The sequence below is a fragment of the Anguilla anguilla genome, chromosome 19, assembly GCF_013347855.1.
Source record: "Anguilla anguilla isolate fAngAng1 chromosome 19, fAngAng1.pri, whole genome shotgun sequence".
Classification (NCBI taxonomy): domain Eukaryota; kingdom Metazoa; phylum Chordata; class Actinopteri; order Anguilliformes; family Anguillidae; genus Anguilla; species Anguilla anguilla.
Genome location: NC_049219.1, coordinates 12,949,295 through 12,966,248, shown reverse-complemented (window position 1 = coordinate 12,966,248; position 16,954 = coordinate 12,949,295). Strand labels below are relative to the sequence as shown.

At 51.0% G+C, this 16,954-nt stretch overlaps 1 protein-coding gene across 10 annotated transcripts in view; it reads right to left on the bottom strand.

Annotated features, from left to right (window-relative positions):
* The window catches only part of LOC118219161 (SH3 and multiple ankyrin repeat domains protein 3-like), a 195,274-nt gene that overhangs the window by 105,428 nt on the left and 72,892 nt on the right, over positions 1 to 16,954 (bottom strand). For 8 of the 10 annotated variants that reach the window (XM_035402121.1, XM_035402114.1, XM_035402117.1 and 5 more), the window contains 2 exons: positions 14,300 to 14,503; positions 12,124 to 12,195 (listed from right to left, as the gene is read on the bottom strand). In XM_035402121.1, the coding sequence (XP_035258012.1) occupies positions 12,124 to 12,195; positions 14,300 to 14,503 (276 nt within the window). Of the gene's footprint in view, positions 1 to 5,106; positions 5,316 to 12,123; positions 12,196 to 14,299; positions 14,504 to 16,954 lie in introns of those variants that run through there. The other 2 variants (XM_035402122.1, XM_035402126.1) reach the window with 2 other exon arrangements.

The following is a 16,954-nucleotide window of genomic DNA, read 5'->3' as shown; positions in this document are numbered from 1 at the left end:
TTCTTTTAGTACACCAATCTTTGTCAGACTTCATAAAAATAAAAAATAAAAAATCTGTGGCACACAGAAAGGAATTTTTCAGCCCATTCCACCCCAGGCACAGCCGAGAAAACGTTCTCCCCCGAAATCGCCTTTCACACACAGACCCCATCTGTGACTCTGCACCGCACGCCCTCATAATGAAACAAACATTTTCCTGAAAGGAAGAAAAAAAGCGGAACTTGTAGTGCTCTGACCTCACTCCGTCGGGCGCAGGGTCCCCTGGGGCTGTGCCGCATGTCGTGCCGCATGCTGTGCGGAATCGCGCAGGCTCTCTCTCTCTCGCATGCGCGGGTGCCGGACGCTAATGCACGCTCGCTGGACGCCGGCGGCTAGCGGCTGCGGGCCGCTAACTGCTGACCGGCCCCTTTTCCCTTTTGTGTTCCGCCCATGAACGCGCCCCCGCGCCCCTCGCGCCCAGGCGCCTCAGTTCTGTTCATTGTTGGGCTCACTGGGCTCTGGTACCGGCACATTCGCCCTCTCCCTCCCTCCCCCCTAACCGCCATTTTATATTTCCACTTATCTATTCTCCTCACTTTCTCTCCTGTACTTCATTACCCAGCCTGCCTTACTCTAATCTACCTGCTGCCTCTTCCTACACATTCTGCTCCTCTCTTGATCGATGTGCCTCATCTCCTCTCAAGATACAGGAGTTAATGGCTGCACTGTGTTGATCATACGGAAATACTATGACTCCACCCTGTCTACATGGGATGATCGTATACTGTGCAGAAAAAGCAGGTTTTTTAAAATACTGTACCAGTGGTGCAAACTACTGAAAAACAAATACTTCCAGAAGACGCATTACTGAATGGCGAAAGCAAGCCATTTACAGGGTGGATCATGCCCAAGAGCTGAGCTCAGTGAGATCTCCCCCGTATAACAAAAGACAGGAAACACTGCAGTGAAACATGCTTCAGATCTGCACTGTTGAGCTTTATCTTGGTGTCATGCGCCTTTCGCGAAAAGCCAAGTCCGCAGCAGGCGGGCCCCACGATGGGGGTTCAGGTGCTTCACAAGGGGCATCCAGAGTCTCTATTCATTCCCTAACATCAACCCTGATTTTGTTCACAGACTTTTAGTGTGATCAACAACAACATTGTGCAACTAGTGTGCGGAGCCAGTGAGAGGGAGATAGGGAGAAGAGAGCAGCGGGCTGGGGTGGGCGGAGGCCATGCTGAAGAGCAGAGGATGATGGGAATGTCAGGAATGCCGGGCATCATCAGTTCAGGCGGCTGAAAGGAAAAGCTGAATCAGTGGCAGTCATGCGCTGGAATGGGGAGGTTGGGGGGGGGGGGTGTGGCGTCAACAGGGGGATGGACGAGTTGGGGCAGGGGGGAGACCGCCGGTGATTCAATGCTAATGCTATGATAACGTTCGCACCACCACAGAGAGAGAGAGAAAGAGAGAGAATACAAGAGAAGAATGTGAAAGAAAGGGAGGGAGAGTGAAGAGAGATGTAGGGGGTCAGTGAAAGAGTGAAACAGGGACAGAAGGCAGGACAGCACAGGAACAAGGTATGTAAGGACACACAGCAAGCATAAGCCTACTATCCAGGAGATAGATGATTGGCTATTCACTCCAATATCCCTGCTGAAGGAGGTCATCTATTGGCTGCTTACTCACTGATGGGTGGGGCTTATAGTATAACCAGTCTACTCACTCTGAAGAAGCAGGTCATTATTTTCTAAAACACGCACACACTGCGTGCTTGTAAAGAAACGGAGCCATTTGCACATGTTGAAAGGGAGAGCAGAGATGTAATGGAGCTACAGCATGACCCATGGTCATTCAGCACATGTCCTAACAGGTGGGGTTTTACACTCCCCCATTGTGTGCCACAGCAGTAGCCTGCAATAGGCAGACAGAGTGAGCACATCTTTCTCTAGCGATGCAGCTCCCGCACGTTTCAGGTTCCAGGCTTTTCCCCAAAAGCAATTTCCACACTAATGTGCAGAGGCAGCCTGGCAGGTACTGCAGCAGCCCAGAATGCACTGAAATCCTAAAACCAGGCAGGCTGTGAACCGGGGGGGGGGGGGGGGGGGGGGGGGGAGAGAATGCACACCGCGCCGCTACATTGTTTGCCATTACAGCAGAGCTAATCCCACCATCACTCTCCCGTGTGTGGGAGGGCATTAGGCAGGTAGAGCACAGCACTCTGCTACCACTGCCCCGGCCCAGTCAGGCCATCCACACAGCACAGGGGCAGTAATGGTCAAAACAACCGTGTGTGTGTGTGTGTGCGCGCGCGTGCGCGCGCGCACGTGTGTGTGTGTGTGTGTGTGAATGAGAATGTGTGTGTGTGTGTCTGTGAGTGTGTGTGTGTGTGTGTGTGTGAATGAGAATGTGTGTGTGTGTGTCTGTGAGTGTGTGTGTGTGTTTGTGTGTGTGTGTGTGAATATGTGAGTGTGTGCGTGTGTGTGTGCGCGTGTGTGTGTGTGTGTGTGCGCATGTGTGTGTGTGTGTGAGAATGAGCGTGTGTGTTTGTGTGAATGTGGGTGTGTGTGTGTGTGTTTGTGAGCATGTGTGTGTGTGTGAATGTGTGTGTGTGTGAATGAGCGTGTCTGTTTGTGTGAATGTGTGTGTGTGTGTGTGTGTGAATGTGTGAGTGTGTGTGTGGTGGGGAGGCTCTAATGTGCCAAGGGAAAGGTTGGTGGAAGGACATTAATGCCTGTTGGCGATGGCAGGGCCTGCTTTTATGGCTGTTTACTTCCAGTCCCCATTTCCAGCCATGCTCGTCATAATTACAGGCAACAGCCCTGTCCGCCATGTTTATACAGGACTCTGTGCATGCTGGGATGCTATTTGGTTAATTAACCCTTTGAAGAGTACGTTTGGAATGTTTTTTTTCTTCAAAATTTTAAGTCAGTGCTCTAGAACTCCATTGCTTTCAGTTACCAGTTGAGACTGACACATCAGCATTGGAACGTCCAGAAGAAGATTCTACATATTTGTGATCTTAAACCTTAAGGGTTAATGGCTGAATGGTGCCTGCATGTGACCTCAGCTTTACACATACTTACTATCCTTCATTAACCTAGATTTTTCCATTTTTTGCACATTACCTGTTCATGGTCATCTATTCTACACTACATGAGTACATAAATTAATAAGGGATACGTTTGAGTCTTAACAGAAGGAGAAAGGGAAACACTACATTAATTAATGCGAAAGCTGTACTCTGTGTCCTTGACATCAGACCATCTGTAACTAGGGCACTGGGGATTGAGAGTGCGGACCAACATCCTTTTTTAAATTTTTTTTAAATTTTAATTCACTAAACTCTACAGCTGTGTACTGCACCCATCAGCACTGGACAGACCTCTGCCTCTAGGCCAAAGCCTTGATTAGTGGTGGAATCAGGTGTGCCGGAGATGGAACACATCAGACACCTGGATCCAGCTGGGGGTACCCGAGGAGAGGTGTGGGAACCACAACTCCGGGCACCTGTGATAACTTTTCTATGGACTTTCATCAAAATCCCCACCACTTACAGTCCATATTAGAGACCAGAAACCTGACAGACTTTTGCCATTTGTTCATGAACGCTTGTTATTATATATTGTGCTCTGTCCCTGGGGGGACAAGAGGACCACGGCGCTCCCAGTCCAGCGCTACGTCTACACCTGCGATGAGTCACTGGTGGTTAGGCGAGGCGTCTGAGGCAGTCGGCCCCAGACTGATTCGGCCAAAACTCTGAGTAGGTGCCGGGAAGGATATGATTAATAGGAGTCTCCCACCGCTGAATTCATGGGAGACACACGCCTGTGTCATTACGCACCGTGCAAGTTCTCACACGCACACAGACTAACACCTGACAGGTGAAACACGGCTTCACAGCACCCGCGGGTACGTCGAGTACGGGGTGGTATGCCTGCACTTTAAAATGGGGCCAGAAAGTGCCTCTTTCATGAGCCAACAACAACACGACATGCTCAGGACCTCATACCCCTGTTCTGTGGAAGAAACTCAGAAATCCTCCAAAAGAAAACAAAGAGCATATTTATGCGCGACACCGCGAGGCGCATTCGAGCATCCTGGCGGTGATGCGTGGTGCCGGGCCAGCGGAGTGCGGCTGAAGTTTGGCCGGACGCGCGGGCCGCTCGAGGCCGACGCCGTGGCCACCGGAGGCGGGAGAGAATCGGGGTCACACCGCCAGGAACGTTTCCGTGGCTACAGGGGTCACCACAGCCAACTCCACACAGCGCCAGAGTCGCATTACTGACAGAAGCCATTAAGGATGATCCGCAACAGCGAGGCCATCGCAACAGAGCTGCCTGAAACCGGCTCCAACAACCGCGCTCTGATGCTGCAGAAATTATGGATCAAATGACACTTCAATCTTAATTTCTCATGCATTCACTCTAATGTATATTCAGCACACACACGCAAGCACGTGCACGCCGATGCACACGCACATGCACACAGACATATCAATGCTTTTCAATAAATGCACACAGACATGTCTGACTACTAATTGCCATTGTGGCCGTGGGTTTAAAACAGAGGCATTAAAAATGACAAACACAAAATTTAAAAACATTATTGAATCTAAAACACAGCAACTATTTGCAGTCAGTTTGAGTCCAAGGAAACACTTCAGAGATGTAAAAATAAAAATAAATCCACCACAGTCACCGGGACATTTTCACATGTGACTGAAATACTGCCTTCTCCACAAGTTCAGCGCATCAGCGCTCCTCATCCATACTAATGCCATCCGCATCGCCCAGCTAGCCGGAGCGACAGCGCCGGACTACACGTCCGCACGGCACCGAGGCGTCGCGCCAAAACCCCCTACTACCCCCCCCACCCCACCCCTTCCCTCCAATTTCAAGTTGTAACGCCGCTAAAAGAGCGGTTTGGAGACGCGCCGCTGAAGACCGCGGACGCGGCGGCGGGCGAGCGGCGGGCTAGCGTCCCGCGGCGCAGCGCTCCGGCGGAATACGGCACATTAACATTCCAGGAGAGCGGGTCTGTCAGGCTCTGCTACAGACGCGGCGCGCAGCGGCAGGCAGCAGCAGCAGCGGTGGCGGTATCAGCCGCGTACGGGCGAGAGCAGGGTACCTTACTGTTGGGTTTGGCTCGCCGGTCCTTCCGCCGCGCCTTCTTGCTGTGTTTTTTCTCCTGAGCCTCTTTCCTCCCCAGAGCTGAACCCATCTCCGATCATCAGGCTTGGCATCCGCGGCCAAAACAGCATCCACATGGCCAGATCCCCGGCTCTCCCCCTCCTCTCTCTCTCTCTCTCTCGCTCTTTCGCTCTCTCCCTCTCTCTCTCTCACTCACACACGCTGTCTCCCTCTCTCACACACTCTCTCTCTCTCTGCCCCTCTCTCTCTCTCTCTCTCCAGAGTAGCACGCGTGCGAGAGAGAGACGGAGTGGAGATTTCACGGGGTCCAGGCGCAAACAGAGAAAGAGAGAGAGGGAGGGAGGGAGGGAGGAGGGAGACAGAGAAAGAAGCAGGGAAGAGAGGGAGGAGGGGAAATGATGGTGGTGGTGGTTAAGGGGGGGGGGTGGTTGTAATGTCTAGGAGGGAGGTAGGAGGGGGAGCAGCAGGTTCAGACAGTCTCACAGACACAAGCAGACACACACACACACACACGCACACACAGTCACACACACGCACGCACACACACACACACACACTCACGTCTGAGGCAGCATTGGGATTCCACTCAGCTGGCCCAGGTCTTCCAGGGGCTGCCACTCTCAGGGAGAGACGGGCTCCTGCGTGCTGATTGGCTGGAGCGGGTGCAGCTGTGCACAGGTGGAACTCCCCAGCCAGTGAGCGGGAACAGCTGGCCTGTGGGGGGGTGGTCAGCTTGTCTCTGAGCAGTTTGGGGAGACTGCAGCCAGATTGTCTTCAGTACTGCACTCTTTGCTCTCTCTCTTCCCCTCTCTCAGTCTCTCTCTCTCTCTCTCTTCCCCTCTCTCTCTCTCTTTTCCCATCTCTCCGTCTCTCTCTTTTCCCATCTCTCTCTTCTCACTTCAATTTCTCTTATCAGAAAAGCCTGGGAGCGTTTTTCCTAAAATGTTTGTCTGAGTGCTTCTGCAGTACACACACACACACACACACACACACCACCCTGTCTCCTCTCTCAGGTGTGTGTGTGCGCTTGCATGTGCGAGCGGAGTGTACATATTTGAAGAGAGCGGTGAAACGATGCGGGACGCACAGACGGCCGTGGCCGGGTAGTGTTAATGTCCCCTAACGCGCAGCGAGGTGTTCAGCACAGCTCCGATGCGGCAGAATCCACACAGAGGCAGAAATCAGTAACTCAGAGAGCAGAGCAGCACCGTGTGCTCCGCAGAGTGCAGTAGCGATGTAACGTAGCTCCAGGGCAAGCCGATGAGGCGAGCCCGACCAAATATGGTCGACCCTTCCTGTCCCGTGCTTTTAATCGCATCATCGCAATACCAACGGATGTAGACGGATCGATCGATCGATTGATTGAACGCCTGGCTCCTCAATTATTCTCAATGATCAAGCATCCCAAGCTATGTTATATACAGGATCTACATCCAGAGACATTTAAAAAAGAAAAAAAAAAAAAAAGAAAACATCTGTTCCTAAAGGAACAAAAGCCTTGTTGCGTCAAGTGCGGTGGAATTGAAAATGCATTTCTCCACATTCATGTCTACAGGCAGCTTCTATCATCTTATTTCACTTCCCCCGAAACCACACCGCCATCTTCCGCCACCGCAGAACTACCCAGACATCTCATCCAATTAAAATGGGCCAAAAAACGTCAACCAGTAAAGAAGGCATTTAATTGATTAATTGCTTAGTGCAGGAGCTGAGTGCACATCTAAAAATAGCACACACGCGTGTGTGTACCCCTACCGTGGCTGCGCTCAATTTGTCTTTAATGGCCATTTCAGCAGAGTGGGGTTTGTGTACAGACAAGGGCAGGGGGCTGGAAAATTCATTTGAGCCGCGACCCCGCCACGATCCCCACGGCAACCCCCATCAGAGCGCAGGGCTTTTTGTTCTTAAATGGCACGCCCCCCACCCTGTGTGAAAAGCCCTTTGATGTGTGTGTAAGGCGGGCAGGTCTGAGGACAACCTCCTGACACAGGTGGGCCCTTTGGAGTCAGACAGCTGCAGAAACAGGCCTGTGGGGGCAGAGCCTGCCTCCATACCTGCTCTCTGATCTTATCCATCTCACCACGTAGCGAAATGCAGGGCTGTGGGAGGCTGTGCTCTTCCCCTAATGGGCAGGGAGGGCCTGCCCTGCGCTCCCGGATCGGATGCTTCTGAGGACTGTGCGTCCTTTGTCTGACCCAAAGAAAGGGTCCTTTTTTTTTAACCCGCCCCCACAGGTCACATGATCACCCCCACCCCCAGTCTGATGGGTGCGGGCGTGCACACCGTCTCTTGTCCCCCCCCCCCGTCCTCTTGGATAAGAAAAGAAATAATTTGGGACAGAGGAAATAGCTGTGTGGGGGAAGGGGGGAGGGAAAGAGAGAGACAGAGAAAAGGAGAGCGAGAGAGAGAGAGAAAGAAAAGAATAGTGGCGAGCATAGTAGGCTAATGCTTGACCCAAACGCAGGCGGTGCAACCCAGCCCTCTGCAGAGGCAGAAATAAAGGCCTAAGGAGGGGGGGTGGTGGGGGGAGGACACTGGCTGTGGCCCAAGAGAGGCAGTCAATACGACGAATGAAAAACGGGACGTCAATAAGATAAGGAGATTAGGGGTGCTTATTGAGAGGGCCTGCGCGGGGCCAGCCAGCGTTCAGGGTGGAGAGGGTTCATCCCGCCGGCACTGCGGGCGGAGCTGCTGCCGCCGCCTCTCTGCCACCCTGGCTCGGGTTTTTCGAAACGCCCTCTTCCTCGAAGAGAACCGGTTTTGACAGCGCTGGCGCAGGATCATTAAAACATAGCAGAAAACACTTCACGCGAGACGCAAGAGCCGACACCTTCCCTGCTTGTGATGCAGCGCGAACGCGTCTCCGTGCCTCATTTGGATACTGCAGAGGATTTTTACCTGCACCTTATATTATGCTATGCAACTTCCCCATATTAGCATCTGCACTGATTTTAAACAGGACAGACCATGAATGGTGGACTTATGACTGTACTAGGATACTGACACACAGTGTGTCTGTACTGGGATACAGACAGCAGTGTGTCTGTACTAAGATACAGACAGCATTGTTTCTATACTGGGATACAGACACTCAGTGGTCAGAAAGAGAGAATGCCCGCCACCAAGACGAGGCTCCCTGGTACCTGCAGACCCAGAGAAGAGAGTAAAAAAGACAAAGGTCAAGCCCTGACTCAGCAGAGCTACAGACCCATCCAATAACAGAACATCCACCCTGTGACTGTTTCAGACAAGCACAGACCTCTCCCTGCACTCAAAATGGCAGCTGTGTCACTGGACTTGGACAGCATCCGATGGCAGGCTTTAACCGCTGCTGTAATCAGCTGCCATTGGAAATGAATGAGTCCCACACTGTTCTAGATCCATGGCACCTGCCCAGACAGGGGAAACGAAAAAGCAATTGACTAAGCAATAGCATTATACCGGGCATAAAGAGAGAGCCATGCGCACGCCAGTGCTACTGCTATGCCAGCTTTGTTATTGTCTTATGCCACAAAAACACATAATGCAGGACAGTAAACGATGCACAGTGTGAGTATTAACCCAATACTAACCCAGCGAGTAGTAACCCAGTCTTTCCTATGCATGTGTTATGTTGGGGGTCGTAGTTTTGTGTGTTCTATTACTTCCATTTGGATGCATTACTGTAACGCAGGGCATTCCCATGCTTGCGGTTCCTAAGTGGCAGGGCAGCATCGTTTACTATGAACCTGCTTTTCAGTCGCAGTGTTGGGTTTTATTTGGAGGCTAGGAGCAGCCGACGGGCAGCTCCACAGCCCTGTTTCTTGTATGGACACTGCGTTTCTGTCGATGCCCCAAATAAAATATTGTGGAGAAAGAGAAGCAGTTCGGTACCTGTCGTGTGTAGATTCCAAATATGACCTAAATTTCAGACGGAATTATGCATAAAGTAAAAAATGTAGCAAAGGCAAGCCTTCAACAAGTCTGTGAAGAAACTTCCTTCTTGTGAATATGCATTGCAACATGCCCAAAAATGTTTTTCTGGGGGGTGAATCAGTTCAGTAGCTGTTATCCTGGTGTGTTATCTGCTAAGGGGGGGGCAGGTACTGGGATGGGAGCCCAGCTCCAGCTCACTGCTAATTCAGGGGAAGCCCAGCAGAGCACCGGTGTGCTTCAGGAGCGCATAGACACGCCGCCAGGGATTTTGGGGGCCCCACAAAAAGATCACCAGTCTGGGAATTTGGAATCATCCTCCCCCCAAAAGCCCCACCACCCCAAATCCACAGCCCCTGGGACAGGGCACACTCATCTCACAGAGACGAGACCCAGCCCGAGGATGAGCGCAGCGTGCTGCAGACCCGCCGGCTCGGCAGACGCATTACTAATGCAGACAGCAGTCCGCCCCGTCATTAGGACAATGACAGAGCAGCGGGGGCCTCTGCCCGGGCCTGTGCCTTCTCCAAAAACACCGGCCTGTTCCCGCTCCGGAACAATAGGCCTTGTGTTTGGACACAGTCCAGGGCCTGTTCCAGCACAGAGGCACCACCTGAATTGCTCACACTCATAGCTGTTATGCAAACAGCAGCGCAGCTCAATAAAAATGTGCTGGAAGTTGACTCGCTGAACTTTCCAACTTTCCGACTTACCGGCTATTAGTCAAACAATCCAGAGCCAGCGGACCAATGAGCAGTCAAGCCTCAGTCCTGCTGACGGGCTGAAGGCAAGCAGAGTGGTGGGCTTGGTCAGAGCTTGAATGGTAGACCTCCATTTCGTTAGCAGATGAGATGATGAATTCAAGTCTGCTCCTGTTTCCCCCCCCCCCCCCACAAACTCAGTTTGACACATTTATCAATGGTCACCATGAGCCCAGCCAAATTGTGCAGCAGAGATGCCGACACAGACCTGCACTGGTACAGACCTGCTGAACCACAGACCTGCACTGGTACAGACCTGCTGAACCACAGACCTGCACTGGTACAGACCTGCTGAACCACAGACCTGCACTGGTACAGACCTGCTGAACCACAGACCTGCACTGGTACAGACCTGCTGAACCACAGAGCTGCACTGGTACAGACCTGCTGAACCACAGACCTGCACTGGTACAGACCTGCTGAACCACAGACCTGCACTGGTACAGACCTGCTGAACCACAGACCTGCACTGGTACAGACCTGCTGAACCACAGAGCTGCACTGGTACAGACCTGCTGAACCACAGACCTGCACTGGTACAGACCTGCTGAACCACAGACCTGCACTGGTACAGACCTGCTGAACCACAGACCTGCACTGGTACAGACCTGCTGAACCACAGACCTGCACTGGTACAGACCTGCTGAACCACAGACCTGCACTGGTACAGACCTGCTGAACCACAGACCAGCACTGGTACAGACCTGCTGAACCACAGACCTGCACTGGTACAGACCTGCTGAACCACAGACCTGCACTGGTACAGACCTGCTGCTGAATAAGCCACAGCTGCCTGATTTACAGCCACTACAGTTTTATCTCCATGCTGCCAGTTCCCTCTGCTGTTTGCAGAATATTCTTACACCCAAACACCCACACACACACACCTCCACAAACACATGCATGTGCACACGCACAAAAACACGCACACGCAAACACACACAAAAACGCACACACACACACACACACACACACACACACACACACACACACACACATCCATCCTACACAATTTATTGGTCATGTGTCCAAAATAAAAGCGAAGAAAAAAATCATAGGCAATATGGCACTTCAAACCCAGACAAGCAGATGCAGTTACAGTAAATGAAGCAATTCATCACTTGCGCAGTGCCACATGTTTTCAATATTGTATATAATCTGTAAAACATGAAAATTCAAGAGGCAGAAATGTAAAAACACAAGGCACAGCATGTGTTTTTCATTAGTGGGAGACACTGCAGCAGCACCTGACCCACCACGACTTTTCTTTCCACTGGTGACAAAGCAGTCAAAACAATAACCCTGCACACACACGTCCAACTCAATTTTAAAGGCATTTTGATTGATTCCAATTTTCCATCGGAGAAAAATCAATCACGAGCAAAACGGGACAAACGCTGTCCTTGTCGCTCGGCCTGCAATGAGGACAGCACACGCGTATTGTCAAAGCACGGTCGGCCTAATGCGATTTTTGGCCTTGCAAAAACACTGCACCAGTTATAAGCCAGACAAACGGCAGGGATTCCAGGCTCTTCCTCCGGGCAATCGCATGCTTCAGAAGGGGAGAGGCTGCGTTTGCCCTGCTGACCCGCCTGAGCGCGGGGTGGGCGGGGGTCACACGCAGGTGAGCGGAGATGAATGGCGGTGTGCGAGCGGGCGGGCGGGCGGGCGGGGCGCTCGTTTAGTTCCTCGCCCCAATCGCAGCCCGTCTGCAGGGCTCCTCAGGGACCCCGCGATCGCTCGTGATCAAAGCCCATTCTGAGTCTCCGCGCGCGCACATCAGAGGAAGAGGACAGCCTTTATCTCTGCTCTTCAGCAGGGAGCGGGGATCAGGCCGCGAGCCTTTTCAGAACAGGACAAACAGCCGCGCTGCGTTACGAACAGGAGGTACGGCGCCGTGTGCAGCTGGTTATCTGTGCGGATGCGCACCTGTAAATCTCTGATGACGGAACACGCCCTCAGCGACAGATATTGGGCGAAGGCGTTTCTAAGGGGAGGGGCTGAGAAAGCAACAGACAAAGATCCTTGGAGACGAGCGCGGCAGGGCCAACGCGACGGACACTTTCACAGACTCACACCTCCGGCATCATCAAGGACCGCATTACCCACAAGTCCTCAGACCCAGTCACACCCACACACATCCCATCCACAGCAGCTTCAGCCTCACTTCCTGTTTGAAGGCCCTGGCACCTCGCACCCCGGGGTTCACCGGGGTCAACGAGCACAGCGGCACAGCAGGCCCAGCAGGACTGGGGTACGGACAGGGCCGGCGCAGGCCTCTGGGGGGGGGGGGGGGGGGGGCGAACACCCTGCTCTCTTACCTTGGTGTGGAGCCTGGCCAGCTGCTTGTCCTCCAAGTGGGTCTGGGTGTAGACACGCCTCTTGTAGCGAAACTGCAGGGGAACAAAAAACACAAAAAACCCAGTCACTCTCCCCCCCCCTCTGCAACTCGGGACGTCCAGGTCAGTACTCTCAGTCCTCATTACACAACGCTTTCTCTCATCAAACATCCGCGCTCCTCTCACAGCAAGCCAGCGCTGAGCGGGGTGGAATCTGGACGCACAGCTCTGCACTCCAAGCTCCAAATGGCCACTTACTGCAGATTTGGGAGATTCATCACGCGGCCGCGTCGGAGCGCGCACACTCTGCTAATGGACAGCTTAAAGCAGCGCAGAGAGAGGCAGCCGGGTTTTCAGAGTAATTCTGTCAGTCAGCGAGCGGAGCGTCACGAGCAGGCAGCTGTCAGGCTTCAATTAATCACCCGAAACCCGCGGCTGAACGAGAGCCTGCAGGACTCAAGCAGCCCGGGCCTACTCCAAACGAGCTGGGCGCGTTTCCTGCGTGCGTTATCACACTGCACGCGTCTGCCTGCGCAGGACACGCGGCGACGAAGCCAGGCTCGCATTACACCACTCCACAAGCCCGCACACATAATTCAACTGGCCTGGCTCCACATAATTAAGATTTATAAACTGACTGGATTGTACTTTATCCAGCCTGATATCCCCCAGTACAGTGGAGATCGCTGCAGGAAGTCATCGCTCTAAAAAAACGGCATCTGGGATTGGCTGCCTATGCCACAGGCCTGTGTAGTCACATTGAGTGGCACTTGGCCATTCTGCCTATCAAATAAATACATCTAATGCAAGCTTCACCTTCACCAAGGGAGACAAATTAATTATATGCATATTCATGACAACACCAATGGAGAAATGCCCCCTTTTCGGCCTCTTGAGTACTGGTATTCCCACAGTATTCGTGCTGACTGCATACGACTTCCTCTTGTATAAGCACAATGACATCACAGGGATCTACGCCGAGTCTGACAGAGAGCCAGCTGTGCATTTGTCGGTTTGAAACAGCCGCCGAATCGGAGAGGGATACGGGATCTGATCTTCTGCGGTTAACGGCAGTGTGTGAGCCACCTCGCAGCACAGGGCTGAGAATGATTCAGCGTGAGAGCAGGGGACCTTCAGACAACCTTTATTTTCTGTGTAAACAGAAGCCACCGCAGAACATTTACACATTTACAACGGTCCAATAAATCCAGAGTTTCCCCCGTTCGAGCGCAGCGAGAGCGATCTCGAGCAGAGCGGCATTCTTTATAACGGAACACAGACTCACCCCCAAGCACCTGTGTAAGGGGCTTACACCAGATATTAGCAAAAACAGCTTTAAATTCGAGCAAGCGGAAGAGGCGTGTCCTATTTAACGCCGCATCCTCCTGCCTGGCTATCCTGGGCTGTCTGAGTGCTAAGGGGTGAACATCACTGCTGACAAAACATTTTAATGCAACATTTTTAATCTCCAGCTTGAGAGAGCTCGTTAAGACGGCGCAAGGAAGCGCCGCGGCTGTTCCCATCAGTCACAGCTTTCACAGAGAGCACACATTTGTACGTGAAATGGAAAACTTCACAAACAATTCAAATATTACTCCAAAGTGCTGGTGGTCACCACCCCAGCAGAGTGATGCAGTGGGTACTGGCTGTGCTCTGAAATGCTTGCTGCATAATAAATCGGGCATGGTGATGATGAGCCGTTTTTGCTTATTAATTTTAAATGACACCGGTCAGGAATCATGAGAGGAAGACCTAAGACAAAACTGGAAATGACATTTAATGTTCATCCTAAATGATTAATAAAGGGCAACATCCTACTCGTACTCCAGCGAGGAGGGGGGGCGGGGGGGGAGTTAAGTAAGTCCCAGGATGTTTAAAGGTGACAGCGCTGTGACTGGTGGGTCAGATTCCAGATTCCACACAGTGTGTGAAGGTGAAGGCCAGTGCCAGACCCACTGCGCTGCCAATGATTAGTCACATTCCACAGTCCCCCTGGCTGTGGGAAAACACCTCCTAACCACCGGCCACCGTTAGGCTCCGCCCCTACGGACATGACTGACATGTGAATGCACACTTCTCAGCCACAGGGCAGGGGGAATACCTGGGACAGGGCCCTCCTTATATGGGACAGGAGAGATAATGGAGGGGTGCTCCCTACCTCCAGATATGGGACGGGGGCGACCACGGGGAGGGGGTAGTCTTTGAGCAGGCGCTCCTCGTCCAGGAACTTCCCGGCCTTGCCGTGGTAGGCGGGCTGGAACAGGCCGTAGTTGAGCACATCCTTCAGGCTTTGGTTCAGGCTGCACAGGATGCGCTGCTTGGAGACCCAGACGGGGGCTTCTGTGTGGAACTTCATGCATTTCTGCAGAGAGAGAGACAGGCAGACAGACAGACAGACAGACCATTAATGGCAAATTATTTCCAGAAGTTCAAATAACATTCATAGATTCATGGCAACCGGATTTAAAAAAATAAACTGAACAACCTATTGCAAAAAAGATCTGAGTCAAATGTGCTATCTGAAATACTTTAACCCTTTAGACACCAAGTACAATTCACCAGCACCAGTAAATATTTTCTCTGGGAATTATTGAGTCAGTAAAATTTTCCCTCATATGATTGTATGTCTGTTTTTCTTAGAAACATTTTATTTTTAACTACTCAGTGATCTCAGGAGTGTTATAAGACATTAAAGGCATCTAACTGAAAATCTAGACTCCGGCCTGTAGAGCACTTGCACAGAGCAGCCACATTGTGGAGCCTGTGCTACAACATGCTGAACGCTGAGCCAGCCATTCATATCCCTGTCTTAGTGCTTCAGCAATCCGCAACAATCACCGTGGACTCCTCCATCATCCACCCTATGAGGTGTGACATCACAAACATTAAATTAGAATGCTGCTAACTGAACATTCCAGTGCTGATGTAACAATCACTACTGGTAATGGGAGAGCAGTGGTGTTCTAGAACACTGACTCAGAATGTTGAAAAAACATTCCAAAAACCTACTCTTCAAAGGGTTAATACCGTCAAAACCACACACAGATACGCTGCTGCTTCTTTTTTTAATACTGCCTGTTATGGAACAGTAACATTAGAAACTGAGAAAAACCACACAGAAATTTATATTCTTAAAATATATTCAAAGAAAAAAGATAGACTGCAAACAAAAAAAAAAGAAAAGAAAATGTGATATGCCCGGGAGTTTAGAAGAAAAATCTGGCTGGCTCAAAAGCAAGTGTTGCCAAAACATCAAAGAGAAATTCTGAAATTCCCTTCTCTGAAGACTCAGCAAAACTTTTCATACTTTTAATCATATAACAACGTTTCATACATTTATACATAATTTAATCTTAAATCAGAAGAAACCGCTTTTGAAAAATAAAATGCTGTGTAACAAAATCTGATCAAAAGGGCCATGCATCGGTGACAGACGGAATACCACAACAGCTTCTTGAGGAGCTTTAAATGGACTTTACACTCCAGCAAACAAAGCCATAAAATCACATCCCAGTAATACCCATAATCCAACACTGTCTGCAGCAGAATAAATAAGCAGGCCCACTGTGTCCAGACCGCTGATAATGAAAATAAAGAGATGCCTCTAATGTAGATAATACGGGTCTGTGAGGAGAATAAATCCCAATATAAATAAGCCGCTGATGCCAATATCAATTTCACAGTAGCATAGATAATCCGCCAATCAGAGAACACCTTCATCAAGGGACCAACACACCACGCCCGCTAGCTCTCTAAAAATCAGTGGCCCCCAGCATGTGCAAGGCACACAAAGAACAGGCCCATCAGCTGATTTAATGCCTTATGAAGATAATGACCTTCATCACAAAAACACTGTTTTCCAATTAAACAAGCCTGACCTTGTGTGCGATACGGAACATTCCACATAACAAGGAATCCAGGGAATTGCACAAATAGATAAATAACTTGGTAATATAATACAGTAATTACGTCTGCACAGAAGCAGTGAGGACACTAGCACAGGGGGGAATGACAAAGGCTTTTCGGTAAAGGAGTAAGGGGTGTCACCACTTCCTGGTCTGCAGAATGTAGTGACTATACAGGACAGGGACCGGAGGGTGTGGGAGTTACATCACTCTTTGTGAAGGACAGGGTCTGAATGGACCCCTTGTCCTCTGTGATAAAACCAACAGCGTTTAACACACTGGCACAGCATTAAATATTGAAACAGACCTTGAATGATTTCAATTAATCACACCAGCAGTGAGAGCTGTGTCCCCTGGGGAGAGCCAGTCCCAATTCACTTAGAGAGAGCCTCAGTGATGTCATAATGGAGAGGTGGTGTCACTAGAATCCATCCACACCCGGATGGATCCAACCTCGTTTTCAACAAGCTGCAGTTTTTGCGTCACATGACAGTGCTTCATTTTTCATGCATGAAATCTGACTTTTTTCCCCCAGCGTAAGTCACATACACTGTGTGCATATCAGTCTAAAACCCAAGAGCAACATATAACTACAACATAACAGCATTTATAAACTTTATTTCTTTTGTGTGTTAATTGCTGTATGATAAGCAATGCTTCACCAGATAACAGCGATGACCTAATAAAGCACGTCAGGGCCTGTCGGTTGTTCAGCTGCAGAGTCCGGGAGCACGTAGCGCCCGCTCCCACCTCCCCCATGCATCAGGGCAGATAAAACGCGGGCCCTGAAACCCTGCCATTCCTCAGGGTAACGAATGGGGGGCTACACCGGAGCAAGGCACACAGTTTGGGCAGATAATGGCCGCCGGTTCTCAATGGACTCCGGGAGAGCTGTCCGGCTCCTTTGA